The 26019-nt window shown below is 35.5% G+C and overlaps 1 protein-coding gene and 1 long non-coding RNA gene across 3 annotated transcripts; both read right to left on the bottom strand.

The window, feature by feature from the left end:
• Positions 1–8573, bottom strand: LOC121867308. The gene is made up of 2 exons (XR_006089108.1): positions 5269–8573; positions 1–1307 (listed from the first exon to the last, which is right to left on the bottom strand). It is a non-coding gene; the product is annotated as an uncharacterized LOC121867308 (long non-coding RNA).
• Positions 8574–8877: 304 nt separating this feature from the next.
• LOC121867307 lies at positions 8878–25317 on the bottom strand. 2 transcript variants are annotated; one of them, XM_042367211.1, is made up of 5 exons: positions 24682–25313; positions 21392–21487; positions 18679–18831; positions 14948–14984; positions 8878–12678 (listed from the first exon to the last, which is right to left on the bottom strand). In XM_042367211.1, the coding sequence occupies exons 1-5, from the start codon at positions 24682–24684 to the stop codon at positions 10199–10201; spliced, it is 2769 nt and encodes a 922-aa protein (XP_042223145.1). In that variant the 5' UTR covers positions 24685–25313; the 3' UTR covers positions 8878–10198. The 2 variants fall into 2 exon arrangements, with proteins under 2 accessions (XP_042223145.1, XP_042223146.1); XM_042367212.1 differs by lacking the exon at positions 18679–18831 and having other exon boundaries at positions 24682–25317.
• Between the last annotated feature and the right edge of the window lie 702 nt (positions 25318–26019).

A 26019-nucleotide genomic window follows, 5' to 3' on the forward strand; every position in this document is an offset into this window, starting at 1 on the left:
AAGTACATTAAAGTTTATTCTTTTTTTTTTGTATTATTATAGTTATTTTCTCTAAAAGTCTGGCAATGCTGTCTATAGTAAAGATTCTATCATCTAATCAGAATTAGTAAACATAAATGGATGTGGAATGTGAGTCTGAAGACAATGCATCAGTACAGATAAAGGTTCCAGCTCTGAGTCTTTTCTTTTCATTATCTGGTACTGTATGCAAAACACAATTCCAGGTTAAATATATAGTACAGTGCAGTCCTGTATGTACTTTTCTGTACCTACAGGACAAAATAAAAACTTAAATAAAAATGAAAAAGCAATATTGTACTTAATAAATTATAAGACCCACAAGGTACTTTAAGTCGTTGAAACACCACTCGATATCGATAACAAAATAAAATCTTGGTAGTGCAGTATTGTACAATAATAATATTAATAATAATAATAATATAAAAAAAACAGCATATTCATCTTATAAAAACATTAATACTGCACTGTATATAGAACTATGATAATCCACTGCAGGTAAACATATTCCTAAGATGACAAAGTAGAGACTACATGTCTAAACAGACAAAAATGCATATTAGGATACACTACTCTACCAAACAGATTTCAAAGCATCTGATACAAATATCATTAACATAAAATAGTTTACTGTAAATATTTTCTTGGACCTTAGCTGCATATATGGTAGGTTGAATACTGGAGGTTCCACGTGCAGAACAGTGATTTTTAAATCATGGAATTAAGGTGTAAAGATATAACTGGGTAGTAGTAACTTCCATACATCCAAGAAATGTAAAATTATTAATTTAACTATGTAAGTTATATTAATACTGTAGTTGTACCATACCAGAACTGCATATATATATATACTGTATACTGTATATATACTCCCATATATACACACTGGAGTAGTAGCAACACATCTGCTATGCTATTGGCCAGCAGTGGTTCACCACTTCCTTCCCCAGCCCCTCCCCCCTACCACCTCCACTTCTCAGTTCTCACTTTTATCAGACCCATGTGAAGATGAAGGACCAGACAGCCTTCCTAAATGTGATCCGGAATTTATTGATGTGCATCCAGTTTTACGATGTTAAAGAATTAGCACTAAATACCGCTAAAATGGCCAAGATCAGATTTATGATGGTCGTTACCCGAATGTCTTACCTGCATTGTCACTGCTTTGAAAAAGCGATGCACTAAACTCGCAGTATTCCGAGGCAATGCCTGTCCTTGGTAAATGCCAGGCTGAGCAGTTGATCAGTGTCACATGGCTTGAAGATGGTTTGCTTGTGGAAGAAGCTATTCTTTGTACAAAAAATAATATATATTGTACCAGTAAGCATGAGGAATAAATAAAAATATCAATAATAAATAAAATAAAAGAATAACACTGCGTTGCCATTTGGTAATAATTTCACAGGGCGCAAGACAGAGAGCAGATGAGATATCCCCTATACTGCACCCCCTCCTCCATTGTGGGCTAGCTCCAATGCACATAAGAAATGTTTATATATATATATATATATATATATATATATATATATATATATATATATATATATATATATATATATATATATATATATATATATACTGTATATGATATATATACATATATATATATATATATATATATATATATATATATATATATATATATATATATATATATATATATATATATATATATATATATATATATATATATATATATATACAGTATATACAGGGTGATTCAGCAAAGAGTACATTAAATTGGAGGATGAAATCCTTGAATAATTATAAACCACAATGTAACTATGGTAAAATGTCAGATTCTGCATAGTTTCCATGTTACAATACATTAAAGATGTTGTATGAATGAGAGTGAATTTGAAGTGAAACCCCCCGGTCAAATTGCAAAGAAACCAAAAGAATAATAGTTTTACAAAATGACCTTAAATATTCAATCATTTTGCAAAAATACAAAAAAATCAGCCAATTTGCAAAATCACCAACAATATTGTTGGTGTATTTGCAAAATCTCCAAAAAGGTGAGAGCTACTGTAACTCAGACCTTTAAACTACCTTGATCAGTTTAAACATTGTTCATGACTTGGCATCACATCACTAGATTAGCCAATCCCGAGGCAGTAGCAAGGTGACCTCTGCGACACCAGGGTAAGCATTCATGCCTCGGCTGGGATCTCATCGTGACCAACAGTGGATCAGCAATGTGACCAACTATGGAAGGAAGGAAAGAAGGAGAACACCTGTATGTATGTGTATAAGATATTTATAGAATTTCTATGGGCTTAAAAATCAGTGTCATGAAAACTTTAAACATTTACCGTATAATAATTCAAGTGTTGGGAATATCTTCCCAACACCTAAATTTTTGTACATGTTAAAAATATTCAAAATTAGCATGGCACTTAAAAATTAAGATGCTCCAACACAGCGATACTGGATTTCTTTGCACACATACACATAAAGATATCAAAATCAACCTTACCTCACATATGAGCCTTTATGACCACTTAATGAGCCCTCAATGTTTGATCTTTTCACTGATGTACTAGATGGTGAGTAAGTGATACGGATAGCTTAGTTCGTAAGACAATTTTAAATCGATGCATCTCTTGTTTTTTATTACTCTAAGATTTGGACTGTCAAAATAAATCAAGTCTTCATCATGTAAAGGTATTACATGATACAGTACCGAATCTATAGTGTTTATATTTCCATTGTTTTTTCTTCTAAACATGCTTTAAAACAGCACAGTACTGCACAGCAAATTTTTATCTTAATTATAAATCTTTACAGGTATTGCCTACTATGTATGTTTCAATTCAAAATTAAACACATGGAACCTTTGGCATTCAAACTTTGTCAAATTTTTGCTAACATTAAAGAAATTAAACTTACTGTTAATTTATAAAAAATTGAGGTATTAGGTGATGAACAAAATCTCTGAGTGCCAACATTTTAGGCACTTTAATAGCCCATGTTGTCTTAATGGATGCAACCAATAATATCATAATTTCTTGATACTGTACACGGTTTCTACTGGGAGAAACAATTAATTCACTTGTTTTGATAACAACTGCATTATGGTACAAAATACATAATGAAATCTCTACAGTACATATTTATGATAATGGGAAAGAAGTGATGAGTGATCTGGTTTAGTATATTAATAATGAACAGATGGCATATCCTCCTGTCCACCACACTTCATTCCCACTTACACAAGACCTAATGGGAGTAATTATACTGTACTCTTATAACTGCCAGCTCGACACCATTTTCATCCAGGGCCAGTTATCTTTAACAGGGATTATATTAATATACAGGTAGTCCCCGACTTACGACTGCTTGGACTTACGACCGTCGGGACTTACGACTGCTGCAGTTGTGACCATTTTTTTTTCAAATGACGCACGCATTTTCTATACCGAAACGTTTCCAGTTAATGTAGTCTCCATGTATAATTAGAACATTATGGGGGCCCCATGTGCATTCAGCTGACTACATTAAAGGTAAGTGCTCAGTCACACTGTATCCATTCCTCATTATTTATTACTTTCACTGTACTGTATCTATTCCTCATTATTTATTACTTTTACTGTACTGTATTTCATTGTAGATTTTTTATTTAAAAAAAAAAAATTTGAATTTTTATTTTTTTTATCTATGTCGGACTTACGACCTGGATTTGCGTCCCTAACCCCGTCGTAAGTCGGGGAGCACCTGTATATATATAGTGATTTAAGGGCAATTTAGGGGAATTTTAGGAGTGTTTCGAATTTTATGCGTTTTTGGCTTTACTTTGTATGTACTTTTCTGTGAGCTGGAACCAATTACCCAATACAGTATCCCATTGAAATAATGGATTCGGTTAACAAACGATTCTGTGGAATTAATTGTGTTCGTTAACCGAGGGATCACTATATTATGATGCATTGAAATGAAAGGATCAGGTGATAATATACCCATTTTTCCATATAGGCATCATTATAAAAATTAATGTTCCATTTTTCAGAAACTTAGCAATGTGAAGCACAGTAAGTCCTCGCTTAACGTCGTGGTTCCGTTCCTGAAAACTACGAAGTTAACGGAAACGACGTTAACGGAATAAATTTTCACCATAAGAAATAGATAAAATACGGTAGTTACGTTCACCAGCCTCCCTTTGCTGCATAAAATACATTACATATGCATAAGTTCAATAGAATTTTTAGCAAAAATAGTACAGTATATATTATACATCCAAAAAGATAAATAAACTAAATCATTTTGTATTGTACTCACTGATGGGCAGAGGTGAAACGAGTGTGTAGTGGGTAGAGAGAGGCAGAGGGTGGCTCCTCTTCCCGCTCTGACTGGGTGAGAGAGGGTGATGTGCCGTACAAAGTACCGTAGTCCGTGACGACGTTATACCGAATCGGCGGGACGCTGTCCAAATCATGGGTATCTAAAGAGTAGCGACGTTATAACGAAACAAAGTTGTCGGGGGCAACGTTAAATGAAGACTTACTGTACATTATCTGAAGGACATGCATTATTATTATTTATTTTATTTTTTTTTTGCAAATAATAAGTTACTCTATATTCAATTCTGTTCATAATTCAGAAAAATAAACATATTTTCTCTGCAAACTGTACAGTATTATAAATTTACCTTGAATTCAGTCCCCACACGACCAATATGACTAATTTGACATGTTAATGCATAATTGCACACATTATAATTATGAAACACTAAAATAACCAGTGGTCATCTATAGTATCCTTATTTTAGCATAAATATCAAAGTACAGTAGAATTGTTTTTTACAAAAAAAAAATATAAATTGGTTTATAAAGGGCTAAATTGATAGTGAGTAGATCGCATCATTTTTATTGTTATTTTTTATGTTCGTGGTCAGTGGGATTTGGAGGGCAGGCAAAATTCAAGGGCGAGAACTGTACATAATTTTGTTTTCATTTTCTTTTACTCTATTACATGCACACACAATCATTAATATAGAATGTGCCAAAAAAATAAAAAAAATTATCACGAGGTCAAAAACATAAAAGGTAATACAGGTAAACATTTCTTATGTGCTCAGCAGTTAACCCACAGAGCGAGGGTGGGGGAGCAGGAAGGGGAGGGAGGAGCGACGTGGGGAATCTCTCAACTGTTCTCTATCTCGTGTCCTGTGAAACAATTGTCAAGTGGCAACGCAGTATTTTTATTTTATTTTATTAATTATTATTATTTATATTTATTCCTCACACTTACTGGTACATTATACATGCAACAGTTCATCCGGGCAGGCACCAAGTTGACTCGTTAAGAGATGCATGTGGTAGCTGTGGCAGCTGCCTGTATGCCGTGATGTCACATAGGGGGAGGGAAAGTGCAGCTGGCCACAGTTACAGCTCACTGCTTCAATACATATGTTACTTCCCACACATACACACCCATGCTCTTAATTTTTCTTATTTTATAGTATACAGCACAGTATTTTCTTTATTTCTAGGCCACATTACAGTATTTTAATGATGTGCACATGGAGCACAGAATCCCCAGTTTTTTCGACTTCCCTCCCGAATTTTTCCCAATGAGTCGAAGATCACTAAACCGAAATTTGAGGATTGTTAAATGAGAAAGGGTGTTATAAATTTGTAATTGCTAAACCGAAAAATTGCTAAATGACCGATCGTTAAACAAGGGATACCTATACTGTACTACAGTACTGTATTTTTGTGAAGTTAATGATGCATTTATTATATTATGTCAAGAAAGTGTACACAACTTCTTATAAAACAATTAAATATATGTTTTGTTGTGGCATAAATTTTACTGTAGCGCAACTTTGGATGTGATTTTTCTTTTCGTTTTAAGCAGCGCTTATCTCATTCTAACATTGGGCTACTCATATAAAAACTTAAAATACATCTGGCATTTGTATTATGAGAATATAGAAGTTTTAAAAATAACAGTCAGAACTGATGAAAAAGATAGAGAACAGTGACAACAAAATTAGCAATGTCAATCAATTAAATTTCATCTAGATATAATGAGACAACTGCCTTCAGTTCTTTAGTACTGTACATTTAAAACAATATTGGCAAAATATTTAAATATGAAACCCAATTCCTTCCAAATTCAACATTCTATCCATCATCTATCACTTTATCTAATCATGCCTTAATGCCTGAAAACCTGCAATTTTTCTTTACTATTACCGGGTATTGAATCATGAAACACTTCTACAGTAAAGGGGACACAAGCCATTCACTCACTAGTTATAGTATCTTCATTCACTGCTGGCAAGATACTTCATTGTCTGCTGGTACCAACAAGTACACTCATTCATAAGAGTATACTGTTCATTTACTAATGATAAAATCCAATTTATTAACAGTATAACATAAAATTTTCACAAGCTTTTTAACACTGCATTTATAAGTGGGAGGCAAATTTGCTTCACAAAGAAAACCTTTTAAAAAATTCATCACACTTATTCTGAATCTTTTTCTTCAATGATTAAATTGACAAATTCTAATCATGTGACATCCATAATTCTGCTAATATTACAATCAATCCTAGAATATTATATGCACTTCAACAGTCATCATATGCACAACCAACAATCTTTTGTAGCACCAGTGTTATTTAACAGTTTAGTATTGACAATATAAGGTAACTAAAGCAATACTGTAATAATGTACTATATCTTTCTCATGAGTCCTTGAAAATTATAAAGTTTAGGTCATAAATAATATAATGTACAGTATTCATCTATGAACTGTAAAAAACATAATGATATTTTGTCCAATGTAACTAGAATTCCAATTTACCACATTTAGTAACTAAATTTGCCAAATTGTAACTGCATCAATTAGTTTTTAATGTGATTACATATTGTTCTTTGGGGTTGATCCTTATAGCCCAACCAGCTTCAGGGTAGATTTTGTATAGGTTTTGGTAAATTCAATTTCATCTATGAAATACAACTTAAAAGGTACAAGACAGACCCAAATACAATTATGAAAACACATAGTTGTAGATAGATAGACAATCAATACAAAAAATTAAAATTGTGAATCCTTTAATGCATACCATCATTGTCATTATGACATGATTCATAATTTTGAAGCCTTACCTATTCTCATTTAAAAGCAATACAGTACGTACTGTATTTAATTTTCTGACCCAAATATTTCATGGTTCAACTTACCTCCAGTAGACACTAATACCACTGGGTACATCAGTCCTTTTTATTTCTCTTTAATAAACTGTGTACCCAGCTATGAAAATAAGAGCATTTGAAAGTGCTTACAAAACTGAGAGCATGTGAAAGTTCCAATTTCAGGTACACAGAAATTAAATACTGTATCTTATATAGTATTTCAAAAAAACTACACATTAATCATACATTTTATATAAATATTAATTAAAGACTACTGTATGCACGTTATTATTCTTATACCTGCATGTTTATCTAATAACCACGACCTCCATGGGTGACTCAAGCTTTATCAGACATATTTCAACCTACAGTACAGTGTTTGGAACTCACAACCAGTTGTTTAAATCAGCTTCTCCTTACCGAGTCCTTTTCACTTTGGTGTAGAGTGACCATAACCAAGAGCAGCACCAGCCTCTCCTCTCTTTTGCTCTTATTCAACCTCTACTTATACTGTCTTGCCAGATGTGCTCTACTGTGGTACTGTATTCCCATTCCACACTAAGGCCTTACTTTTTGTTTGATACCAGTATGTGGGGATACAGACCTTGGAATACTGTACTATACTAAATCTTGCCTTGTGTATTAGAATTGGCTTTTTACATATTATACAGAAAAAAAATTGAAATTCATGGGCGATGCAATTCACATAAGAGCAAATTGCAAAAATAAAAGGTATCTGGGATTGCCTATACTGTAATTGTGCACTGCATTTATAACAAATTTAAAAATATAACAGTCAGCTATAAATGAAATACTTTCTCTCCAAAACTGACTTGAGAGATTTCACAACATACTTTTACTGAAAAAATAAACCTGATTAGCGTTTCTTTTAACTATATGCAGTGGCATCCTACACTATATAGCAAATCAAATCAAATCAAATGAAAATAATAGGAAAGAATGAACAAGAGAATAAATAATTTTACCTTTGAATAACCATCTAGAAATTAAGTGTTGTATGTACCGCATCTTACGGCATATAAGACGCACTTTTTGTCTTAAAAATTAGCTAATAATTCAGCCTGCGTCCTATATGAGAAGTTGCGGTCTCCCACACGCTAATGAATCCCCCCCATTGCTGTCTCCAGTTGGCTAAATTCAACCTAACCCAACTCCAGAATTAAAAATATGTTATTGATTAATTAAACATTATTATTATTCTTAATTAACTACAAAAATATTTATTGTAAATACAAAAGGTTGATCTATAATTAATCTGTACTTTACCACCAGGCTACTGGGCCAAGCTGTTGTTTTGGGTAGATATATGTAACTTTCTTAATTAATGTTTACTGATACACATGCACACACCATCCGACATACATATTGTGAAAAAGTAAAAGAAATAATTGTCCTAAGGGCAAACACAGCAAAAGGAATATATATTTCTTTGCACACGAGTTAGCTGGCTTAGTGGAGGAGCAGGGAGGACGGCTGGGCAGTTGGAAGGGGGGGGGGGGCGTTGCTAGCGAATCGGCGGAGGTAGCGTCGTCGTTGCTATGGTGAACAGGGAGTACAGATGTATATGGAAATGGCAACAGTGTTAAACTTTCATTAGGCTTTTATTTACTGGTTTGGCAATATATTTTGTTGTAACTTATTTACTGGTATTATTTTTATTTATTCCTCACATTTACTGGTACTGTATGTATTGTTTTAAAAAAAACTATGGCTACAGGAGGAAAATACACACAAAAGTTTTTAACCTAAATACCGTCCTCCCTGCTAAAATGGGGGGGTGTGTCTTATATGACTGTGCGTCTTATATGCCGTAAAATATGGCAATTGTAACTTTTGCTGTACAATGAAATATCTAAACAATAATAATATTAACTCGATATCAAAACCACAAATGTTTTACTGACAGAACGGAACTCTACTGAAAAACAGGTGTTATGTTAATGCATTCACAATTTCTTTTAAAATAATTAGGAATTTGGTCACTGTTACCTAAGAATAAAGAACTACTGTACTTAATACAGTACAGTACTTACTAAGAGATGATGATGCATTGACAAATATGATCTGTTGATTATCATGTGGCAAAAACTCCACAAGTATGCTGATCTGTTTGGTACTGGTTAATACTCAATCTTATAAACATTCTGACTTATTGGTGGTGAGCTTTCAAATTACATTCCTGAGGCTCAAACCTGAAATCCTATTGATTTTTGGTTAAAATAAGATAAATATTAGGTCATTGTACCATAAAATATATGAATCCTTAAAATAATCAAAATTACATACTCCACCACAACTTGAGAACAAAGAGGGTTAAGGACCTCTGGTCTACACCCAGGCAAATAATAAAATATATATATATTTTTTTTTTTGCAAATTACTGTTGTAAGGGTAGTAAATAAAATGTTCTTGAAACAAATGATTCCCCTGAAAATTTGGTTTTTCAAATTATTCATATATTGGAACTAAAAGTAGTAATTTTTTTTATAAACATCAAATTTAACACTAAAAGAGCACTGCTTGAAGTTTGATCTAACACTGAATCATATTTCCTTCTTAATACCTGTATGAATATTTGGCACAACTGTTCATGAAAGATATTCAATAAACTGACTCACATTGTATAAACTAGTTACAAACAGTTGTAAAGTGTGAGAGATTATTTTTTCACTCACAGATGCCATCTGGGCTGGTTACACCATACTCAAGACACCACTTGATATCAATAAAAGGGAACGATAAGCAAATTCAAATTACAGTATGTACCTACAAACAACTGTCATAACATGGAGTAATGAACAATAAGAGTGGAATGTCTGCCTTTCTGCATGACACAAACAATACAAACTAAAGAATAGTAGTGTTCAAGAATAAAACCATACTGATGCAAATACCTAAATAATTAAAGTCAACTGGGAAACAATTTACAAGGCAACAGATTAAATGGTAAATTATACATAAAAATCAGGTGGATCAGTAGAGTATGTACTCCAATTCTGAAGGAAACTGTCCTCAGAATGACAATTTTCTGAAAGCATCATGACTCACCACATCCCGCACCCAAAAGTCTTCTGGGAGAATTATAACTTCATGAAACTTTTGTGTTCCTTGCACAACACGTAGTTTTGGCAATAAACACTTGTATTTCTGAACATCTTCATCGGTGTATATATGGACAACTGATGAGGTATGAGCCTGTACCAATTTGAGCACATCACAACTATACCTGACAGGTATACTGACATTAATGGACATCTGGTCACGTATAACATGATCAAAGTCTGACCTCACAAGGCCAGCATGGCCTATTCCGTGACTCAGCTCAAGAAAAACCCAACGGAAACAAACTCCATATGCATGAGCAAAATCACTCATGTAGTAAAAATTACTTTTGTTTCTGTATCTGTTTGTTGGACTGTCAGATATTATGTTTATTTTGTTCTTACCAACTTGGACTAAAGTAAGCAAAATTTTCTCTAAGCCTGCCCACACAGCAGCTGTTGTGTAATCTTTACTGTCAGACATTACAACCACAGACTGATAACCGTCATTACTCCAAAGGTAACCAGTCAGAACTGTTAGCATTGTAACAATGTCTGCTGAAACAGGTTCAGACCCAGTATGGCGATATACAGGTACAGGGGTACAGTCTACGTGCAAGGTAACTTCATCAGCCGAGTGCATAGCTCTCTCTCGTGCCTGTTTGGCTGCTTCTAATTGACAAAATGTTCTTTGTATGTGAGATTTCAGAAGACTAAGTTCCTCTAAAAATTTTGCAACAACAATGCCTACTGGTTCACTTACACTACGCCGTTTAGAGTGTACAGTGCCACTGCAAGTTCGTTCCCAAGCATCATATGAAAGAATATCTCTGGATTCTCTCAATATACGCAGTTGCGCCATAAGACTATTCTCCTTCTCTGTATCATGCAAGATGTCTCCTAATTCCATACCATTCATTTGGAGTAACCCTAGCATATTGAACTTCTCAAATTTGAGTTCTGGATTGAGGCAAGGGTAGCAGGTGCAAGTCTTCCAGAAGCGAGGACTAGGCTTCACCACATTCCTAGGCACATAATTAGCAAATGCTTGGTAGTTACACAACATTCCATGCTCTGCAATAAACTGTTTATGAAGGATTAAAAGGTAGTGCATACGATATCGCAACTCGGGGTTTTTTTCTGTTGAGTCAGATGAAGGTGTACAAGATTTTGATATATCTTCCCGAATTACGAACTCCTTTACTAATTGGGGAACATCAGAAATATTTGGTTTAACATGTGGCTGTAAAGGAAAATGGACATCATCAATGTTATTGAGAGTATTTGCCAAATAAGGCTCAACCTTGTTGCGACTTAATACATTCCACAGCATATGGGAGGTTGCTATTTGAATTTCTGGTTTTACATTCTTTTCTTCCACTTCTGTTTTGATCCCAACTTCAACTTTCTTCGGCTCACCATCCCTTTTTCCTCCTTTTGCCTCCTCCAACTTCTTTTTTTGCTTTTTCTCATTTGCTTGTTCATTTTGTTCTTTTTTCTTTTCTTGTACAACCCCCTTTTTATTTGTTTTTTTAATTTCTAATCCTCTTTCTTCTTCTTGAACAACTTCCTCCTCCTTTACTGTTACCTCATCAAATTTCAGCAGTTTATTGAACTTCTTCCTCTTCATTACTTTTATTTTATCAATTCTTTTCCTTTTCTTATTCTCAAAATCTTCTAATTTTATTGTATTTTTCACCTCTACTTCCCTCTCCACTTTATTTGATTTAGTCTCTATATCCACCTTCATTGCTATAAATCCAGTCTCTTTAATTCTCATACTACTCATCATCTTTAGTTCACGTCTTCTCAGTCTTCTCCTTAAGTTTACCAGAGAATTCTGTACTTTAGTCATCTTTGCTTTTTCCTCATCCAAAATCTTCTGCATTCTCTTGATGTTTGCTCTGTAATTACTTAACTGACGCTCCAGCTCCCGTTTAAGTCTTGCCTCATTATCTCTCTTCAAGAAGGATGTTATCTGTTTCCTGAACGGTATTTTTGTTTCTTTCTTCACTTGACAATTAATGTTACCCACTTTTTCCTTTATGTTTGGCCTCTCTGTGCTTACCTTTGTGCTTGGCCTCTCCATGTTTACTTTTATGCTTGGCTTCTCTGTGCTTACCTTTACGCCTAGCTTCTCTGTGCTTACCTTTATGCTTGGCTTTTCTGTGCTTACCTTCATGTTTGACTTCTCTGTAGTTACCTTCAGGCTTGGCTTCTCTGTAGTTACCTTCAGGCTTGACTTTTCTGTAGTTACCTTCAGGCTTGGCTTCTCTGTGATTACCTTCTTGCTTGGTTTCTCTGTCATTATCTTCATGATTGGTGTGGTTGTTAATACCTTTATGCTTGAGCTGTTTGTGATTACCGTCTTTATGTCTTTCAGGGTTACAGAGCAGTTCTTCATCTTCTGGGTTTTAAGGAGGGTTGCAGTTTTTGCTGGCAAGTTCTTTCCTGTTGGAAAAAACAACAATACATTTTATCAATGTTGGCAAAAGCTGTGGTATATTCCTTGTATCAATCAACAGCACACATACCTCCATCACATATCACCCTATGTTCCAATACTTCCTTGGGATCATGTGAAGATTTGGTACCCTAGAATAATTCGCCTGATGATTAAATGCACTAACCTACCCACACCTAACCTAACAACATTTACCCCAACGTAGCTTTAGGGTGTTTAATAATCTGGTGAAATAAGGTGGAGAGGGCTAATCTTTATTTGATAATTTCCTTGCACTATGTGTAACTCCATAAAAATGTGTTTTTCTTTTCCACCAATTTCTGAGTTCAGAATTATTGAATCTTAGCTCAAAGGTACAGCATACAAGTCATATCCATATGCACTTATTTTGAGCACCCCCAAAAACTCCAATATTTGGTGTGCAATGATGTCTCATTGTATAGGGTGATTTATGTCAACACTGAGAATTCAAAATATGATGAAAAATAAACCATCCTACTCCACATGCCTCATCACCAAGTTCCCACTGGGGCTTGACGCTAAAAATTCCTAAATTCATCCCTGTGGCATTGGGACTAGAGAAAGGCATCCAGCTGTAAAACTGCCTCTATAAGCATGATGGCAACTAGATTACCACAGCTATGCTCATCCCATGGTCTCTGCTGTATTTTCCGAGCTGGCACCCAGGGTTTACAGTAATATGTGTGTGTGTGTGTGTGTGTGTGTGTGTGTGTGTGTGTGTGTGTGTGTGGTGGGGGGGGACATTCCAGCTACCATCAAGTAATTCCAGCTAACCTATGCAAATGTGGAAAATGACCTGCAAGTGACAGAGCTGACAAAATACAGTAATTAAAGGTAAAAAAAGTCATCAGGTAAATCAAATACTGTACTGTAAATTTAAAGTATAACTCCGTTTGTATCAGTGGGCGTTCGTAAGTCGTGGACCCCCCTGTATGCACAATTATCTTTGCGCCTGGAGGGAAAAAAATTAGCAATCTGTACTCAGCCTGGGAGCGCTCATCAGAACACAGAATTTACACCGCTATTACCTTGCGAAATATTAACTTTTTCACAACTTTTCTTCTATTTCTATTTTTTTGCTAAAATGTACACTTTGTTGTGCACACTGTCAATCAAGAAAATAAACAGACATATAAAGCAAGCATAATAAGCCATAAATAAGCAATGTAAAGCATAAATTGAGACTGTTATTTACCTGTGTTGAGGATGGTAAAGATGGTCTAAGGTGGTAAGTTTAAGTCTCTACCAATCTTTGCTGGTCCATCACCACTCTTATTACAATTTATCACATCACATTAGGCTATCACAAGAGGAACTATCACTGGGGCATTTAGGCATCATTGTCAAACTCACAAAGTTGGGAATAACGAAAAACATGAAGTCAGAGACACATGGCAAGTGTAAATAAGAGCACAGAGGCAGGAATGAGTCACAGGCAGCGCGTAGAGCCCTCTCATGGCAAGAATTCACACCACGCTACAACCATACAAATTTGAAACAGCTCTGCTGCTCCTCTCCCGATCGTCGGATCTCCAGGGTATCAGCGAAACTTGCAGGGTACTATGTAATTGTCGGTTATGCAAATCGAGGGTTATTGGGGTGTACCTGTATAGTCATTCCAAATGTCTTATTCAATAGTTAATACTGTACAGTAAACTATTTCTCTAAAGGATCCAATTGTCCAAGGATAGTCAATTTTTTTCATTTAAATCTGTTCTACATGGATCACACTCAGGTGAGAAGACATTTACTTTCTTTGAGCAAAACTGACAGTGTGAATGGAAAGGGATCTTAAGTTTGACTTGGTTAATTTAAGTACCCTGGTATAATGTCGATGGCATTAGCCACTATTTTGGGCCATTTGAGTAATGCTCCACACCTTCTGAAATATAGATTTAATCCAACTGTGGGTCTTTAAGAAACATGCAATAGTTCACTTCAACCTGTGGCACAGCAGAATATGATAGTAGGAGAAGCTTTCATAAAATAAAGATGATAAAACAAAATACACTAGTAGAGGACAGAAAATTTGTCAGAAGCAAAAATTTTTAAAGTGTGAATGTTGAATTAATGATTAATGGTCATTTTAAAGTCAGAAAAAGAATACAGTACACACAGAAGCTCTAATATGAAAAGATAATTTTCTCACAGAACCTGGGAGACATACTGTAACAAACACTCATCTCAAGTTTACCCTTCCAAACAGTCAATGATTAATAGATTTTCCTGACTCACCATTATATGAGCAATTTTCCTCAGCTTGATCAGAACACTGAAAATAAACAAATACAGGTAATGTTAAGTACTGAGAGAAGCACTTCTGTAATAAAATACATGTACTGTATATGTATGAGAATGCACTGTATCCCAAGGTAAGAATTATCTGTGATTGTTACACAAACTGCATAAAAAGAATTAATCTTAAAATATAATATACTGTACATACAAAAATAATGGACTGATCCTGAAAATCCTATTTCATAACTAAGTCTGAATTAGGTGACTTAGGTAGGCACCATCACAGCTAGAGGTTATAACCAGGCAAACTTTTGAAAAAGATGAAGGTTATAACTTTCCATTGATTTAGTTACAGTCGACCCTCGTTAATTCGGACCCCTTTAATCCGGATTTCGGATAATTCGGACAAAATCTGAACGAACTTTTTTTTTTTAAAAGATTTGTAGGAATATTACCTACGCGGACCTTAAGCTAAAATGCTGGTCCACCCACTGCTGGGATAAAACACCAGCGTCTTTTTGGTCAAGTGTAACATCTCCACCACTAGTGTGGGGGGGGGTGGGGGATGCAACTTTTAGCTTCAGACATGAAAAATATTTACCATTTACTGCCAGTAAACAATGGAAACGTAAAATTTGTACCAATTAGTAATGAAAAGTTGTGCAGTTCCTTCAGCAAATGAAGCTCACCAAATTACAATAGGCTAAATTACCTTACAACGTGTTTTCAGTAGTCTATGTTGAAGTTCTTAGCACAGGCTAACTTATCATATCATATACGGTATCACAGTTCTCATTGATCTACAAAAAATACCGGTAATAAAAACCTTTTTGATATTTCACACTTAATATAATACCTGGTAATCTACTTCAACCTCCTATTGTTTACAACGACACATGACGCACCACCAGCTGTTGAGTATCAGCTACACGGTACACGTGTTTTTCGAATCGTTTTCAGTTAAAAAACTGTTACATCACATGTATATTTTACCTTAACTGTGCCTGAATGAATATATTCTCGGAAATAAATAGTAGTTTTGCTGAAACGTGATGTATTTTAATGTAAAATAGGATAAAATACATGACGAAAACAAAAGACTTTACCTAACCTTCCGATGTTCTAGAGAAGTTACTCGTTTTTTTAATAGTTTTTGGTTAAAATACTGTTATATTACAATGGTATTCTATTCATACTGTGCTTGATATAATGCATTCATGGAAATGTAATATTTTTGCTGAAATGACGTAGGTATTAGTGGAAAGTGGGATAAAATCGTGACGAAAACAATGACTTTCGCTTTCTTTCGTTCAAAAGATGTTACCGTAATCGCTTTTCGACTGGTTTTCAGTTAAAAAACTGTTGTATTACAATAATATTCTATCCTAATTGACTTGAATAAATACTACGATACCATATTTCTGAATATTTTCATTAAAATTCATCCAAATCATTTTCCTTGTCATCGTCTGCAGCACCAAACAGCTTCTCCCAGTCCTCTCCTTGAACAGGGCTAGAGGGTACGTGTTTTTCGAATCGTTTTCAGTTAAAAAACTGTTACATCACACGTATATGTTACCTAAACTGCGCCTGAATGAATATATTCTCAGAAATAAATAGTAGTTTTGCTGAAACGTGATGTATTTCAATGTAAAATAGGATAAAATACATGACGAAAACAAAAGACTTTACCTAAGCTTCCGATGTTCTTGAGATGTTATTCATTTTTTTAATAGTTTTCGGTTAAAATACTGTTATATTACAATGGTATTCTATTCATACTGTGCTTGATATAATACATTCACGGAAATGTAATATTTTTGCTGAAATTACATACGTATTACAGTGGAAAGTGGGATAAAATCGTGACGTAAACAATGACTTTGAAGTATAATGCAATATTAACCCCTAAATCTGTTAATTCGGACAATCGGCTAAAACGGACACCCTTCCTCCCCGATTAGTCCGAATTAACGATGGTCAACTGTATACTTACCTGTGCAACTACACCAGTTAAAAAGAGATAGAGGCATCCCCATGTTACGGAATTTTGCCCTTCTTGCTGAGGAAGAAGCAGATGGTTTCTGCCCCCTTATCTGCTGCGATTCCAGGTCTGCTCTCGACGGGATCGCATTTGGATCAGGGGAAAATAAGGACCTCATCCTCCGAATACGAGGGTTAACATCCACACTTCAGGATGCAAGCCGTCCTGTGACATTCCTATGGATACTCAGTCATGTCGGTATCTTGGGGAATGAGGCAGAAGATGGCCTTGCCAAGACTGGCTGCAATAAGGCCACACCTGACTACGTTGTTCCTCGAAAACTTTTACAGCTTAGGACCCAAATTCGCCGCAGAGAGAAGCTCGGGAAGCAGCCATCCCCCTGGACTCCCCACCCACCTGGTACGATGTCCTACGTAAACTTCCTGACCTCTCGTATGTTTATGGGAAAGGGTCGCAGAAAAGGGACGTGATTGCTGCCCATATCATCATTGGGTATGAACTTGCTTGGGAGATTGGTATCCCCGCATCCCCTGAGCAACGCTCTTGTGCATTATGCAGAAGACCCAACAGCCGCACCCTTATCCACTACCTCCTAAGATGTCCCCACACACAACGCTTCCGTGACGCCTGCTGGACCACCACTCCACGACCCCCTGACGGAGACACGATGATCCTCCCCATACTGGCCAGATACTATGTAAATAATATTGATAATGTGTTAAAGGAATATCCTTCCTTCCTTAGGCTTTAGTAAGCCCCTTTATAATATTTATACTGTATATACTTGTGACACTTGCCAGATGCTTCTGGTGTTATTGTACAGGGGTACCTAGTGACAGCACTAGGATCCGTCTTCCTCTATCAAGGAATAAACTATTGAAATTGAATTGAAATTATCAAAATGCAAATCATTTCAAGGCATTAGCACTTCAGAGAGGATGTCCGAAAATTTTTAATATTTATAATAAAAGGTCGATTTAAATATGCGCTTATATACGTGCAGTCCGGGAAGGGGGGGGGGGGTGTAAAACGCCCAGGGGAACCAATCAGCTATTTGTAGCTATAGACAAGGGGCATGGCTTATGGGCCAGCTTAGCATGGAAATGCTATAGTCAGCCGTACCAACTGACCAGATGTAATCATGGTTATGCTTTTAGTATAATTTGCCAGGTATCAATATTCATCAGCCAAAGCTGGGAAGATACTTGTTCCTTAAACTGTACACTGCTTGGTGTTCAAGGACATATAGAATAAAAAGACCATGACTGTAAAGCAGCCCTTATGGTCAACATTTATTGACAATGCTACCTAACATGTTCAATATTTTGGACGAGCTTGTTTGCCAGTCACCAAGTGAATACTTATTGACAATAACAGAAAATTTTGGAAACTCGTCAATCTAAATTCCAGCAATATTTTATGTTGTCAATAACACCAATATTTAACCTAACAGTAAATATTATTGTCAATATTTAAATATTGTCAATAACTGTTTAACATATAAGGGCCCCTTTAGGGTTAAACACATAAGGAACCTCTAGCAAATCCAGTGGTTAGTGGTGCATATCTCCCAGGTGATGATACCTGGTTCAAATAACACTACATTACTGGATATAACAGCTGGAAGACAATTATATACCACAAAAACTAAACACTGTAAAAGAAAGCTAATTGATTATTGCTTGGGAAGAAATTATAATAAATGAACGGAACCTCCACATACCTTGACAATATTAGTTGTGTCAGACTCTGTGTCAGGGGTGGGTTTGGAGGGACCACCGATACATTCCAAATCTGGCATTTTTTCCCCTTTACTCTTATCTTCATATTCTTCTCCATTTTCAATGATTGTAACACCTTCTGATACCCAGCATATCTGGAATATCACCTCCCATACTAAATTATATGTCGCTAATGATTTTTCCTGATATTCTTGTTAGACATGATGTAACATATAAACAAATCTCATAAACAATTGCCAGGGACACAAAATAATATGTGTGGTTCTCTTTAAATAATAAGAGGGAGATTGTAAAAAATGATCTGGGATCAGGTGATTCATGTATTATCAGCAATTCTATGGGATTCAAAACCCAAGTGATTGGAGATTAAATAACCAAGTATTAAATATGATAAACACATTCACAACCATAATATATTCCTGGACACTTGGTATGGCAATTACTACCATGTAACCACAGTCACTCCTCAATCCTACTTTGGTTAGCTCAGCCACAAAACCAACAAAGCTGGACAAAATGATAAGTCTCAATTCCAGTCAAATGAACTTTCAGACCAAACGCTCTTATTTTACATTCCTACCTGAAGCAAATATTATGCCTAAATCATATATTCCATTTTATCATGTTTACTGGTGGTCACCCAGTCCCAAGTGGTTGTATTATGTCTTTTTGAAGTTTGTACTGTAGTATTACACATTTGTCAATGACCTAGTCTGGAAGTCATCTGATGTGTTGATACGAAGGTCTTCATAACCTGACAGTGTGCCTTTATTCATGTTGTGTTGTTTGGCCTATTGGAAGATAGTTGTGCACAGAATATAAGCACATAACATGGGATTCTAGATGGATGCTTTGGTGGGGTTCTGATCAAGGGTTCAGGATAAGTCCCATTCTGGCAGCCAATTGGGAAGAACACAAGGTGTCCCCCACCCTGAAAGGATGAATTGCTCCAAGAAATGTGTCCTTTCAATAAATCAGGTATGGCTATGTTTTCCATTCTTAAATTTTAGTTCTCCTGTTAACAGTTTTGGGTCATTGAAACATGGATTTTCAAGCCTGTTAACTTATTGACTATAAATAAATCACCTGAGACCAGCATAAGGTTAGAAAAATAATGTTTTTTACACTAGTATATAAATATACTGCATTCAGATTACTGTATTATCTTTAGCATAACAATTTTATGGATACTTAACAAAAAAGGCTTTTAGTGATTAGCTAAGAATGACAATTTAATCAGAATTGTTACATTAAATATTAAGAGTTAGATATCTACACTACGCATTGGGTCCTCGTTATTTGTATGGATTCTATTCTTTTTACTTCTTTTTTTTTGGCATATAATGATTGTACAGTACAAATAGCAAAGCAATCTTTCCCATATAAATCAATGTAATAAGGTGGATTCGGTTCTTAGCCGGTCATGATGGATTATATGTGTTGGTAAATTTGTAAAAAAAAGAAAAAAAAAGTGCAGAAACACATACTAATCATATAAATACTATAAAACAATAATTAACACCCAATATAATATTAAATATGTACTACAGTATACAGTACAGTAATTGGCTTAGTATACAGTACAGTGACCTGTATCCACACTGTCCCTAATGAGCAGTCATGCCTATGGAGCCCACTCTCATATAATAATAAATAAGTTAAATGTATATATAATATAATACTGTATGTTTCACTCATTAGGTTTTTAAAGGTTTAATAAAAAATCTTATGAAGACCTGTCGATCAGCTGATGAAAATGTAGTTTTACATGCCCTTAATAGATGGCAGCGAGAGCAGGCACATCATCTGCTAGCTAGTTTTATCCCATTTTGTGGTTCAGGTATATGTGATGACAAGTAGTGTTATTAGTACCGGTATATCCCAATCATGTATGTATAACTCAGAAGTAGATGCCAGATATTGCTAAGTGTTCAAGACTTTTGACCCCAACTGTACAATGCTAAAAGCTGCATAAAAAAACCTGTGGCACAAAATTACCACAGTAGATGGTAAAGGATAAAGCAGACCATCGTGTACCATCATTTAACCTGCCTGTATCACAAGCTCAAAACAACTGCATCTGCAGGTGAGTACAGTATAGCATATACTGTACAGGTACAATAGTGTTTGTATAAATAAACACAGCTGTCTGTCTGTCCAGCTACAGTTACGCCTCCTTGCCAGATGCGCAAGTTTACAGACAGTAAAATTTACCAATGCATGAAAAAATTCCAGGGATATGCAATTTTTTCCAGGAGAAGAGAATTCATCTCAAAACCCAGCAATCTCTCAAGCCCTGAGATGTTCTGTGCCAATTGTTCTGGCTAATGGGGACACTACTGTAGTTGGATTATGCTGTATTAAGACACGATCATACTGTATATATACTGTATTGCAAACATTTCAAGTAAGCTGAAAACCAGAACCTTAAGTATGCACATGCAGGGTAAAGAAACACAATGTTATCAAATATAAACTTAGAAAAGAGCTAATGCGTAAAAGAAAAATATACAGTATATTAATAATAAATAAATATTGTAAATAATAATAATTAAAAAAAACATGGTTTAAACCAATCCACCCAGAAATAATATTTGAGACAATCTACCGGGTAAGTAACAGATTTCCTTAAATAATACAAATATCTGCAAGAACTTTAGTGTGCAAGTGAAAAGTGACTACATATGGACTCACAGAATCATCAAAAAATTCAAATGGTTCTTCTTTGACCTCAAATTCTGGTTGGTCCCCCAAGGGATCTTCAGCCAGAGGATCATGTAAAGGATCATTCTGAAACAAAACAATATTACATTAGAAAATATATTAACTACAGTGATGTTCTTGGCCTCATCAGAAGTATGCTTTGTTAAAGCTGCTTTAAGCTTCAACAGAACTCTCCTGTTATAAATAATAGACAGTAGATGTACTGTGTTCACTATCATTTTTGTGCTACACTGTACTTTGTACCATTTATCTGAGATAAAATGAACTACAAAACTTACCCAACCTACCCAAAATTACCATACCTATCCTAACCTAAATAATAGACATTACAGTAGTGTACAGTATATCACTGTTGGGTTAGGTAGATTTGGTTGTCTCATTTTATCTCAGGTAAATGATGAAATGTAGTACTATCATGGACAAAAGTTCGCTCCTTCCCAAACTGAAGCAGTATCGACCCGCACAGCACACCCGCGCCAGATAACAATCAGGGGAAGTCAGTTCGGAGACTCATTCCTGTGTTTCAGTTTCACTACAGGGAGCAAACTTTTGTCCGCGATAGTACAATGTACAGTAGTTGCTGCAGTGTTCTCACAGAAAGGATGCTGGAAGCAATGTTCATTTTAAGTGCTTGTATGAAAACAAAAAGTCTAGCACAAAAAATGGAACCAAATGGATGTGGCAGATATACATCCATTATTTAAATAAAGAAAAACTACAGAAAAACAAATTTAAAAAACTGCAATGGCTAAACTTGATTTGCAGTTTTCTCAGGGTATGAAAGAAGTTGTTTTCTATAGATGTAAAGTACAGTACAGTATTACCGGAGTTAATTAAAGTTAATTCAGTGTGAGTAAAGTCTTATTTTTGGAGTGCCACATTTATATTTATTTTAGAACACTTGTTTTCTCACTAAAAGTGTGTTTGTAATTGTAGCATACAAATCTGGAGCCTCCCAAACTGTAAAATTACTTTTTTAATTGCAACACTAACAACATAACTTCACTGAATTGTTTTTCTGATTTAATTTTCATTCATCTGCAATGCTGATGGTGTACAATGTGACTGGTGTAGGAGAAAATTTAGTCATTGACACAACTTACACACTAAGATGGTCTAGACTAGTAACCTTATGGTACAAAAATTTACTGTATACAGTGAGGATAAATATATTAAAAAATAAGCATTTACACAGGAAACATTACCACTCTTAAAAATCGATTTGCAATTTAAAAAATATTATGCGTACCGTATTTAGGGTAGTCAGAAACACGAGAAACCTTACTTTGATAGGCTGTTCAGTGGTTCTTGGGGTAATACTGTATGGTAGTAAGTAATAAAAACAATTCAACAACTTTTTAATTTCATTACAGTATTAGTATTAATTTTTAGTTTTTTTAGTTGTTCTTTATCTATGAGCATAAATCCCCTGTAGTGGGTAGGGCAGTGGTCCCTAACCTGTAGCTCGTGGGTACCGGAACCATATTATGGAGCCCGCAGGGGTGTATTAAAATTTTTTGAATTATTTGGGATTCTTTTTAAGAGTGAAATTAATAAAAATATGTAATAGCTTGATACAACTTTATAGTTTTAGAGAGGGGAACTGCGAGTTTGTCTAGTCTGTTATGTACAGGACGTATGTATTTATCCCAGACCAGGCCCAGAGAGAGCCAGGCTTCTCACTGGGGTAAATACACACGTCCTGTCCAAGAGTAAAGGTAAAAAGTATGTAATTGGTAACAGATGTGCAAAACTGCAATTTTTTTTCTTGAATGTAGATCCAAAGTTTTGGTGTCCTCCAATATATTTACAATGATAAATGTGGGGTAAAATACTGTGAAAAACTTGTCATATTACACTAAAATGATGTCTCTATGTACCTTGTACTTGAAAAAATTAATTATTTACCATAAGTATTCAGCTGCAAAATCTTCTGCGTCGGTACATGTTGTTAGCTCTTTGTTTATGCTAGCGTACTCTCACATCCACACAAAACGTAAAATTGCGCAAAACCACTTCAAGAAAGTTGCTTTTATTGGTACCAGATATCACAATAAGTACTTTCTGTTTAATGTGGCAGGGGGTCCACCCCTGACTAGGAAGTTAGGTAAGGTTAGGTAGGTTTCTTTGGTTGGTTAGGTCAGCTTCTATTAGGTTCTGTGCATTGTCATATAATTTTTATTACTTATTATGTTTGTGGTGTGAGCCATCTGGGTAATTATTGACGACTGACCCGCCACAGATTTTTCATAGAAACCAAATTTAAAAATGCTGCAATTTTACTGTGTTTTATAGTGGACACTGCCGTATTTTTGGCAAATGTACTAAAAAGTGGTTGTTTCTAAATTAAACCTAACCTAACCTGAGTTGATAAGACAAACAAGAGGCAGATGCATTGTTAGAAGATCTCACCAACCTAGCCAAAGAAACCTACCTAACCTTACCTAACTTCATAGCTGTGAGGCTCCACCCTCATGACCCCACGGCATATTACCTTTTTTGTGGACACGAGAGCAGTGACCCGCTCCATGTGGCTCAAAAGCATACACTGGCAACTGGCGGCTATCGGAAATGATTGGATGTGTACCGACGCATCACGCCGAGAAAGAGAAAGTAGTGCACCCCTCGTCGCATAATTAACTTCGAAAGGAAGCAATTTCAAAAAAATTATTATCATATCAGAACTCACTGATGAAAATATAGTAAGCATATAAATATCAAAGCAAATAACACGTCGGCGGGTTAGTCATCAATATTAGCCGCCATCTGCTCCATGATTACCGGTCTTGGCGTCACTTTAGATATATATCCACTAAGCATCACAGTAGAAATGTTATTAGTTGATATCTGAATCTCACTTATAGGAAAAAAAAAGAAAAACTATGTTGTGAAAAGATAAATCAGAACTATTGTATAACTGGTAGCTTACAATATTAAGACTCATTCTTCTATCATGGATCACCAAAAGCATCATCCATTGGCAGTTGTATAATTTCACTAATAACCTTCACAACAAACACAATTATTGGTAAAATTATCGTTTCAATCATCCACCTATTTGTAAGTAGGTAAGAATCGTTCAAAAATATCAAAAACCATCAGAAAAATATAATTTCAACCCAACCTAAACCTCTCTCGTACGGTAATAACTTAAAATACTAAAATAACTGGATGACCGAAACGATAATAATACCTAAATACTATCTAACTAATAGTCAGGTATAATTAACAGAAAAAGAAAGTATTTTGTGATAACTTACCATCTTAACCACAAGTCTATCAGGGCACAGCTGCACACTCTTCCACACTCCCGATACCAAAGCCACTCATTAATTCACCTTTGTTGATTCTTAGTCTTTAGTTGCATTTGGGTGAGGTGTCATCGTAACCACTGTTGATAATTATTGCATATAACGAGCTTTTATAATGGCAATCATTGTTTACTAACGTAGTGTAGGTTGTGATCCCTAGAGGGCAGCCGAGACGCCTAGCTGTCCCGAAGGTTGGAGAACTCTTTCAGAAATATCGTGGGAATAAATATTGCACATCACACTTCATTACAATCTATTGTTTTACTCTTGGTTATATGGATTACAAGGATGATGTTATGTATCTCCCATAAGAAGAGTGAGTTGTTTTAATTTCTGATGTTCAAACTATCGATGTGTCTACATAACCCCTCGCCGGTCATCTTGATCTGATTGATTAGACGAGATTCTCCTGACATCTTTTGATTCACGTTAACACCCGTAACTCAGTATATCAATCCAGGATGTCTCTTGTATGAACAAAAGTAGGGTTAAATCCTCAGCGCTGACTACATCAATTTCTTGAGTTTTACAAGAATGCAGTACTGTATAGCATACTGATGAGTTGACGCGTGGACGGACATGTGTTCGGTTTTCTTCCATACACTCTTGAAACAGGTATGCAGCATATTACAAGTATTGTTGGAATTATGGTGAATTTGTAAATATTTACATTGGTTTGAAATTTCAAACAAGATTAATAGTTAATTTTTAGTTTTTGGAAAACATCCTTTTTAATATCTTCCCCACTGATCTGGGTAGCCGCTTGGGCGGTAGCTTACTTCTCTTACGCACTTTTTTTTTTTACTTTACTTTTTTACTTTAATATCTTACCCACTGATCGAGTAGCCGCTTGGGCGGTCGGCCACGTCTCTGTTACGCACTGTTGCCAAGTACTGGGCATGAAGTGGCTCCTGAATGCATCAGAACCTGCTCCAAGTCTTGTCTTGAAAGAGCTCACACTCGGTGCCTTCACAACTCTCTCTGGCAGATTGTTCCAAGAGTTCATAACTCACTTCGAAAAAGTTACCCAATGTGGGGAGAGCGTCCGCCAGCTCCAAGACACTCGACTGAGTAGTGCCATTTGAGATGTTTATACACCTTAATTAGGTCCACCGTTGCCCGTCTGTAGTATAAGCTAGGCAATTGCAGGCGCTCTAATCTCTCAGAGAAGGTGAGGTGCCGAAGTGCTGGCACCAGCCTGGTGTTTGGTCAGTAATATATGAATATATAATTAACTACACCAGTAACAGATGCAGACTTACTAATTTCTAATACCACATTATTCTC

This window comes from Homarus americanus, unplaced genomic scaffold, assembly GCF_018991925.1.
Source record: "Homarus americanus isolate GMGI-L3 unplaced genomic scaffold, GMGI_Hamer_2.0 scaffold6317, whole genome shotgun sequence".
Lineage (NCBI taxonomy): Eukaryota > Metazoa > Arthropoda > Malacostraca > Decapoda > Nephropidae > Homarus > Homarus americanus.

Coding starts and splice junctions, on each gene's coding strand:
- LOC121867307 (XM_042367211.1), bottom strand. Junction 18,832..21,391: donor TTGAATTTTTTGATGATTCT/GTGAGTCCATAT, acceptor GTGATATTCCAG/ATATGCTGGGTATCAGAAGG. Junction 12,679..14,947: donor GGAAAATTGCTCATATAATG/GTGAGTCAGGAA, acceptor TTTTTCCAACAG/GAAAGAACTTGCCAGCAAAA.